This window comes from Mercenaria mercenaria, chromosome 17 (genome assembly GCF_021730395.1).
Source record: "Mercenaria mercenaria strain notata chromosome 17, MADL_Memer_1, whole genome shotgun sequence".
In the NCBI taxonomy this organism is placed as follows: Eukaryota; Metazoa; Mollusca; class Bivalvia; order Venerida; family Veneridae; genus Mercenaria; species Mercenaria mercenaria.
In genome coordinates this window covers 4876567-4886797 of record NC_069377.1, presented here as the reverse complement: position 1 = coordinate 4886797, position 10231 = coordinate 4876567, and the positions used below count along the sequence as shown (strand labels likewise).

General features: G+C 34.5%; 1 protein-coding gene across 1 annotated transcript; it reads right to left on the bottom strand.

The window, feature by feature from the left end:
- Window positions 1-5061: 5061 nt before the first annotated feature.
- Window positions 5062-7665, bottom strand: LOC128550193 (zinc finger protein 665-like). The gene has a single exon (XM_053528683.1). The coding sequence runs from the start codon at window positions 7663-7665 to the stop codon at window positions 5062-5064; it is 2604 nt and encodes an 867-aa protein (XP_053384658.1).
- Between the last annotated feature and the right edge of the window lie 2566 nt (window positions 7666-10231).

The window sequence follows — 10231 nt, the reverse complement described above, 5'->3', positions numbered from 1 at the left end:
AGGTTTTTCTATTATTTGGCCTACTGGCCTAGTTTTTGAAGGCATGTGACCCAGTTTCAAATTTACCTAGATATCATCAAGGTGAACATTCTGACCAATTTTCATGAAGATCTTGTGAAATATATGGCCTCTAGAGAGGTCACAAGGTTTTTCTGTTTTTAGACCTACTGACCTTGTTTTAGACCGCACGTGACCCAGTTTCGAACTTGACCTAGATATCATCAAGGTGAACATTCTGACCAACTTTCATACAGATCCCATGAAAAATATGGCCTTTAGAGAGGTCAAAAGGTTTTTCTATTATTTGCCCTACTGACCTAGTTTTTGATGGCACGTGACCCAGTTTCAAACTGACCTAGATATCATCAAGGTAAAACATTCTGACCAATTTTCATGAAGATCTTGTGAAATCGGGCTCTAGGGGGGGTCAAAAGGGTTTTTCTATTTTAGACCTACTGACCTAGTTTTGACCGCCATGACCCAGTTTCGAACTTGACCTAGATATCATAAAGGTGAACATTCTGACCAACTTTCATAAAGATCCCATGAAAAATATGGCCTTTAGAGAGGTCACAAGGTTTCACTTCCAAGGGTTTTCACTATTATTTGACCTACTGACCTAGGTTTTCAAGGCACGTGACCAAGTTTCGAACTTGACCTAGATATCATCAAGGTGAACATTCTGAGCAATTTTCATGAAGATCTTGTGAAATATATGGCCTCTAGAGAGGTCACAAGGTTTTTCTGTTTTTAGACCTACTGACCTAGTTTTTGACCGCACAAGACCCAGTTTCGAACTTGACCTAGATATCATCAAGATGAACATTCTGACCAACTTTCATAAAGATCCCATGAAAACTGTGACCTCTAGAGTGGTCACAAGCAAAAGTTTACGCACGGACGACGGACGCTGCGCGATCACAAAAGTTCACCTTGTCACTTTGTGACAGGTGAGCTAAAAATGGAACTACAGTACTGTCTTTTTTATACAGCTACGTATGTGTTTTTTGCAAGAAAGCCCGTGCATTCGACATTACCACGCCGGGACCGCTATAGCTGTATACAGACTAGGGACATGTATCTGTACGTGGTATCAATTTCGAGTTTAAAAACAGACCTTTCTGTTGATATTGCACACTTTTTTGATCAGTTATAATAGCTATAAGGTTAACACGAGCACTTTTAGAACATCCATCGCATAATCTTAAATGGTCGTATGGACGACAATTAAACCTTTAGCCTGCTGGCGGCAAGCGATTCTGCCTTTGCGACCAGTGCAGACCAAGACCAGCCTGCACATCCGTGCAGCTTGATCATGGTCTGCTCTGTTCGCTATTCGGTTAGTAAATTTTCAGTGAACACCCCTTTGAATAATAACTGGTCCTGCCCAAATTAAATGATGGTCTAGTCCATTTAGAAATGTAGCAAGGTTTAATAGACGTACAAATACTCCACCAGAATACGCTTATTCTAAGGCTTGCCGGTCACATGTCAAAACTTTGGCCAATAGTTTTGTCTACTGATCGGCAGGCCATTCAATAAGTGAGTTATTATATGACATCATATTTTAACATGTTTTAATGAATTATCGGAATATAAGAGTGAAATATATGTTATTTTCACAATGAAAATATCAAATATATTTTTCACTGATAAGAATATATAAATAGGTAAATTTAGTCAAAACATGAAATAAAAAGATTTGTTTGTTTTACTTGTATAAGAGCTGAAATAAAACTTTTCTCGAAACATATCGCAATTAGTCTTAATAGTCATAGATCGGTTGTATATGATATAAAGGGGTTTTCCAATGCAAAATAATAGTGAAAAATTTGAAAATTTGAATTTTGCCCATATTTTGAGTAGATGCGCCTATTTCACCCAGCGATTTTTGGGATTAAAAGCCAATATTTTGTCTCCAATATGTCAGAAAATGCACAAATGCATCCTTCGGGGTCTTATTCATGACGGAATGATTGTTTATTTCAGAATCCCAGTGTAAAATAAGCAAACAAGTGAACTTTTACCAAAATACAAAAAAAAGGCCCATAGGCCAAATTATTCCAGTAAATGGGTAGGGGTGCTTCTATTAATGTCTATTATTCTCCAAATCTCGAAATTTCACAATGAAACTTGGCAATTGTTTGGTATTACATCTTTCTTGAAATAGAGATGAAAATGGTGGGAAATTTGATAAGAAATATTTTTAGGAAATAAGGTCAGTAATTCTGTCGAAAAATGTGCTTCCGTGGTGAAGTCGAAAGAAGTCCATAATAAATAGATCCTAATTTTCCCATTTTTTGCGCAAATTCGTGTAGAACGGGTGCTTTAATCACCATTTTTCACTATATTATTAAAACTAGAAACATTCTGCATGAATGAGACGTTTTCATGTTCATACACCCCACATGGCAGTTTTGCAGATCGAAACCGGAAGTAGGTTTTTATTGCGCGGACGAGTGCAAATATGCGCCATTTTTAGGGTAGCAGACCACAACGACTGGCATTTCCCACTAGAACTCCCATAACCTCCTATTTTTCTTTCATTTTTTCGTTAATTTGTGATAGGACTTCTTGAAAAATACGTGTAGGAAAAAGTGATGTTCTCAAAAGATACTAAAGCGACTGATTGTCGTTTTTTTATGAAACAAAGGATTTGAATTACTGACCTTTAACCTGTAAGATCAAAATATCTTTCAACCATGAACACCATATCTTATATATTTTCACTCGTGGCTATGACACTCGTAAATATATTGCATAGATCTGGTAGATATTTCAAGCTTACACTGAAACAAGCAAATACATGTGTCCTCAATATTTTTCATACTTATATCTTTAGAAATGCCGACTTATTCGCCAGGTAAACATGTGCTGAATATACACCTATCAAATAGCTCAAACTATATACGATTTGTATAAATAGTCATGTAATAATCCGTATTATGTTATCTTGGCAATGTTTCTTACACATTGTATTCTGAAAGCATTTTAAAGGTATATTAGATCCAAATTTCATATTTAAAAACATAAACAGTTATTTCATAATGTGTATGCAAACATAAAATTAACAAGTCTATGTGTAATTACAGTACTATGCGTTAGGCTTAAAATAGTTTCCATTGCATACACAGTACCTGCGTACATATACAGATAAAAACAGTATAAATGTGTACTACCACTAAAAACTGGCCTGGCTGTTTTTTAACAATGAACTGTTACTGCACGACATTTTATTATGCACGTAGCTCTATATGCAAACCTAATCTATATATTTTGGAAAAGTTTAATACATTCGAAGTAGGAATCTAAAGATAAGATAATTTTGTGAAAGATGGCCATTTGATATCTTTAAGTAAAAATGTCACGAAAATAATAGTTTTCTTAGAACATAACCATAACATTCAATATAGTTTATGCTATAATATTATATACCCTTCTCATACGCGCTCATTTGATTGCACGCGCGGGTCCGCAAAAAGCGATATTGATTTGCAAAAGTGATAATGACACTTGTGATATCATTTTTCTTATTTGTATGAAATATGGGCCGGTCAAAAAAGTGCATTTGAAAAGGGGCATAAAATATTTATAACAATTATAGATTATGTTTTGGTCAAAAAATGTGTTTTACGGACCTGTAAATTGATTGACCTCGGACTGCGTCTCGGTCAATCATTTTTAAAAGTCCTGCGTCCTCGGCCCAATACCGGTATCAATTTTTAAAAGGGCCGTAAAAACACATATTGACCTCAGCATGAGTCAATAACTGTATAATAATAATTTGTTTATTTGACATAGTTTTGTACAATAACGAGATATATTTGGACGAGAACCCATACGAAAAAATCCTACTTGACGACGGGCAGATGGACGAGTCTAGTATGGTTTTTTTATGGGTACGAGATCAAATATATCCCATATCGTTCAGGGCAATGTTAAATAATCTTTTCATTCTTTACTTATTTTTCTCAGTAAAAGATGCGAACAGCATTTAATCTATAAATCGTTTACAGGGCCAACAATACAAAACAGTAAAAACAGATGTAGAATAATTATAGGTTATTAGCTTTGTATCGGGAAGTATGCACGAGTTTTTCAGCGGAAATATTACGTGACTTTAGGAGCGCAATATTCTTCCGCTGAAGAACGAGTGCATATTTCCCGATGCAAAGATAATGACCTTTTTATCACATACGCATCTACATGTATAAATATTATGTAAACATTACAAGTATGTTCAAAAGCCTGAATAGGACTGACAATACTGAACTAAATAGAAATAAAAATAGTGCAGCAACACACACTGAATTACGACACGCACCCGATATGGAATTCAGGCGTCAGTGTGTGGGAAAATATTGACGTTTCCGGTACCAGTGTACCTTAACGGGGAATAGAAACGAATATGTAATAAGAATAAATATCTAAGATTTTGCGAAATAAAATATACAACGTTACGTCGTATAAATATAAAAATGAACATAATACTGTACATTTTTATGAAATAAAATAGATAAAGCATAAATATAAAATGAACATAATACAAACTAAAAGCATTATAACTAAGGATTTCAAAAGCGTTGAGTTACATAAGTTAAACAGAGTCATCACTTTATTTTTAAAAAAAAAAAACAAAAAAAAACAAGGACAAAAGTCCAACAGGAAAAGCCACATTCAAAGAACGCAGCCGCGCTCATACAGCATTCAACATAAAAAAAGGGTATGTGTAACTTGTATACACGTACACACTAAGCATATGTACATATCACACAAACAAATGCAATACAGGATGCATAAAACATTTCATTTTCTACTGTAATTGCATAAATGATTGTTCCAATTCTCATTGTTTTTTCTCTGTATGTTGTCATCTGTCTATAGTGTTTATAACTGTAAGCTTAAATTGAACAAAACAAGAGTATCCTATAACAATTTACAACATTCCCATCAGTTATCTTTGCCACAAACACCAAAGTAAAAACACTGCAAAAGAGTAACTTATAAAGTTTATTTGTGTTTGTGAAATCGATGATACCATGTCAATGTGCAACTTCTGAGCTATTGATATTGTGAACAATAGTTTCTGAACACTGAACTACACTGCGGTTGAATTTCATCATAGTTCTTCATGTCCGTCTCTTGTTTGGAAGAGCCCGGTACTGAAGCAAGGTTATCAGTATTTAAATTTTGCCTTAACTGACAATCGGCTAGCCCTCCGTTTAACTGTTTGTTCCCAATGTCGGTATTTGTACTAATGATTTTAGAGCAAAGATTCGGCGCCAGCATGCTTGAATTCATCAAGTTACTATTATTCACCAGTCCCTGATCTGTATTTATCAATCCATGGTTTGTATTCACGGGTACTAGACCAGTGTTCACACTCCTCATTTCGTGCAATGTAACTGCAGCAACATCTTGACTTATTTTGTCACGTGCAAATACAGTTACTGTAGGACTGTATTTATTATCTACTTCTTCGGTTTTTGTTGCCAGCATTATGGACAAATCTTGTCCTGCATTTTGTTTATATTGTAGAGATTCTAGTCCTGCAGGCTTATCGTGTTTTTCCCTATGGATTGTATACTGCTTAACAGAACTGAATCGTGAATCACAAACATCACAGGCATATCTTTTAGCTGAACCGTCATGAATCTTCAAATGCATCCGTAAATTAGCTGGGTCAGTAAATGCATGTCCACAAACTCGACATTTATGCCTTTTCACTCCAGCATGCATGTCTGTGTGGACTCTAAATGCCAGCCCTTTCGCATATACTTTACCACACTGATCACATTTTTTACATAATGGTCTATCATGTGAAAGATCGAGTTCAACATGTTTATTCTTTATATGCGTCATCATGGACGACTGGGTTCTAAATTTGGTATCACAATAGCGACATTTCCATCTCTGATGCCCTGGGACATGGGTAAGACGATGATTTCTGAGTGATGAACGTCGTAAAAAATGTCCGCCACAGATATCACATATATACTTTTGTTCCTTAGTATGGACATTTTCATGCATCTTTAATACATCGTTTTTCTTAAATGTAGCATCACAGAACCTACACTTATAGTTCCTTTCATCATCGTGTGTAATAAGATGATTCTTAAGATGATGTTTTGTCAAGAATGCCTTTCCACAAACTTGGCAAATAAACTTCCTTTCATCAACATGTGTTGAGCTCTTGTGTAGATTCAGACTTTTCTTGCTGTTATAAGATTTGCCACACTGATCACACTGTACAAAGTTTGATCCATCATGAAGTTTGACATGCTCCTTCCAATGAGATTTGTTGACGTACTCTCTTGAACAAACAGTGCATTTGTACTTGATGCTGTTTTCGTCATGTATTTTAAGGTGATTTGTAAGTTGATGCATGAAGTAATAACTACAGCTACATTTGTCACAGAAAAATTGCTTAGGACCGTGCCTTTTCTTGTGTTGTCTTAGTAATGATTTACTGGCAAAGGATGAACTGCAGATATCACAGGTATTTTGTTTAGGTCCATGAGAAATTTTCTTATGATAATTAAGTCGACCAATAGAATCATATGTTTTGTTGCATACATCACAGACATGTGAGGGATCATGGGAGATCTTGTGTTCTTCTAGCTCTTCTTTTGTTTCATACATTCTCATGCATGTTTTGCACATATGAGGAAACTTCTTATGTTGATTTGTGTGTCTCCATAGTGATTTCTTGACTTTAAATGTCTTATCACATAAAGCGCAACCCAACAGTTCCGAAATGACATGAATCTGTGAATGTTCAATAATGCTATTGTATCTCTCAGTTAAATAAGGACAGATTTTGCATTGGTAGTTCGTATTTCCATTATCAATTTCTTTCACATACATTGAACACCGTAAACCTAATTTATGGTTTCCATCTTTATCAACATACTTAAGTTTAACATTCCTATCTCGATGTTCTGGCATAGCAGATAGAGTGCCATCTTTATTCTTTGAATGAATGTACATATCATGAGACATCAATCCAGCTTTACTTTTGAAACATTTGTTACATTTACTACAGTCATAAGCAGTCTGAACTTCATCTACGATATTGCTAGTTTTGCTGTCCTCAGCATTTTCCTTCTGAGACTTTGTGACTATTTGTGGACTGTCTTTTGATTGGATTTCGAAGCTTGCTGTCTTTGGAATCTTCCCTTTCTTCTTTCTTCCATTGCCCTTAACACCCATTTTCTTCCTACTACTCTGTCGTGTTGTTCTTCTACTTACAAGACCAGTATTTTCATTATTATGCTCTTCATTCCTAGAAACAGACTCATGCTCACTCAATTTTTCCTCATAAATGTCATCCATTTCAGTTGTACAACTACAATCTTCCGTTAATTGATTATCACATTTATGCAATATTATTTCCGCATTACTAACATCTAACTTGTTTATCTTCCTTTTGGGGTTACCCACATTGTCAGTTTCTTTCTTATATGTCTCATAGAAGTCATGGAACAATGTTTCTACTGTACGGTTGTGTGAGAGAAACGCAGTCCCGACTGAAGACCCAAATATCGACGTCTTTCCACTGTCCTTTTCCAGAATAATTATTGCGGTCTCATAATACAGTTTTTTCAATGTCTCGCACATATTTTGAACTTCACTCGTAATCTCTTTGGCCCATTTGACATCCATACTTCCAGCGTGTGGTTACTGTTGTATAAAATATTTCTCAAGATCACTCCTTTTTAACAATATCTTAAACTCACTTATTGAACTTCTAAGTCACACAAATGGCGTGTTATCTTTAAAGGGAAACAACTTGTGCATAATCCTGTACTATTTTCCGGTTACGCCGTACCAAATCCGTGTTCTTATTTTCCAATATCCTTTGAATAATATGTCCCCTTGTTTACGCCAAAAGTTTAATTCTAAATTTGTTCTTAAATAGGCAGAGACAAGCATATGTTCTTCTTGTAAGTGAATTTGTCAGTTGCATTACAATTGATCAAATATTCAAGACAATAGATCTAATACATTTATTGTAAAGAATGTAACACTTTAACAATATCTAAAGAATCGTGGACATCTTATTTCAAATACATGTACAATCAAAAATGAATAATCTATAATCACTTCAAACTATAAAGACATAATTACATATTACATAATCAGTCATACATTTTACGAGCGTATCAAATTAATTTTATTGATATTTTAATAAGAAAAAATCACAGATTCTGTGATTTACAATTATGTGACTTTTCTTTAAAACATTAAGACTATTTACATTGCCAATATTTATATAAAGGTATGTTACACACAAATTTTATATTTGAAAATATGAACAATCTATATATAGTTTATGTGAACACAAATTTTATCAGTTTATGTGTATTAAAAACAGTAGCCTACTACACACTAGGTTAAAACAATATATACTTACATCATGTATAGCTACAGTATAACTGTGTGCTACTACTGAAAAATGATAACTACTTTTAATTAAACGACAGTTACGTTACTACATGATATTTAATAACGAATTTAGGGGTAACGCATGTTTTTTCGTGTTATAACATCTGCAGAATCCCGAGGGATTGGTTGGTGCCCGAGTCGGGGATCGCACTGAACCTTACCTAAACAACAAAGATAGCGGCACTACAGATACCTCTGCTAATCCAAGGTTAAAACCTCTGACTTCAACACACTTAAACCTGGAATCAGTAAAGAAGCACATATCGAGGACTTAGAGCGAAACTGGTCTATCTGCTTCTATTTCTACATATCTATAGATCAGTTTCGCTCTAAGCCCTCGATATGTGCCATTTAAAAACAAAACTTAAGTTATAAATACTAAAATAGTTAATGATTTTATTTCTATAAAATAAGTACTGATGACCTAGACATGTAGACTAAGTTTCACACTGTATCCGTTCTAGTTTGACCTAACATTCACAATACCTAAATTTCTAGGCATGTCAGAAAATGACCATAAATAGATAAGAAAATGGATTCAGTGAAGAATATTAAGCCATTACTGAACAAGTGAGCATATTGACATGGTGTAACAAAGCGTGAATGACAGCAATGAATTAAAAGTAATAATTATACAAGTTAAAGCATAGCAAAAGTTCATTCTAGAGCACATCTATATAATAAATAATGACTGTCTTGTAAAATTTTGGTTGCAATGTCTGTTAAATATTGGTCATCATTTTGTGGAACCCCATGATTGGACGCAAGGACAAGACTATTTTACCTTATTGACATATATTCGCTTTATTTTTTCTGTTTAACCACCTTATGCACTAACAGTCTACGTCCTCGCACACAACAAACTTCAAAAAGTTTATGACATTCTCGAATAACCGCTCACATCCAGGGGACATAATCATATTGTTGGAAAATAACTGCCAGACTAAGTCTGCTATTATTTTACCAGGCTAAAAAACAGACCTCTTATAAATTTTGTTACTTCAACAGCACGGAAGTAGTTTCCACATGAAGAACAGAGCCACTGGCGGTTACATTACACAGAAAAACACATTATTTACATAATCTTAAATCAAACTGGCTAACCACCGGGATTCAGTTTTTATTTTTTGTTTTGCTTTAATGGAATCAGCCCAGGTAGAAAAAATTTTATTCAGAGATTAGTTAATAGAGAAAAGGAATAAACACGGTGTCTCCTGTGTAAATTTGTCAATCATCAAGTTGCGCACACAATCAAATTGTTACATTATCTGTTTGATATAAAAATCAATTAATTCTACTCTTGCGAATTAGGATTCAAATCTGCATCTAAGCGAGCCAGGTTATCTGCAGTTCAGTCATTAACCGCTAAATATAATCGCATCCACCCCACCCACAACCATTTTCCATTTTCTTGAAATTTATGGTTAAGGGTTATACTGTAAAAATGTTTGAAAAGGAATTGTAACTATCAATGAAAAATGTTACAACAAACAAAATTGCAAAATATAAAAAAGAAAGCTCAAGAAGATGTTGAAAACTATCTAAACTTATATTCGACGTTTTTAAAATCAATTACATGCCATACATTTAATTTTAACATGTACGGAGTAAATTTCGTGCTTGTCGATCACCTAACGTGATCTTACCTAAGCTTAGAAGTCATTCAGTTGACTCCTACACATATTTGAACCCGGCTGGTCAGAACTTGAAATATTTCACTATTAACCATATAATGGTGGTTTTCGAGCCTCTATATTATGACGTACTATACATTGACGTGTAG

Excerpts from the sequence above, each read along its gene's own strand:
- LOC128550193 (XM_053528683.1), bottom strand. The coding sequence starts at position 7,665 with ATGGATGTCAAATGGGCCAAAGAGATTACGAGTGAAGTTCAAAATATG.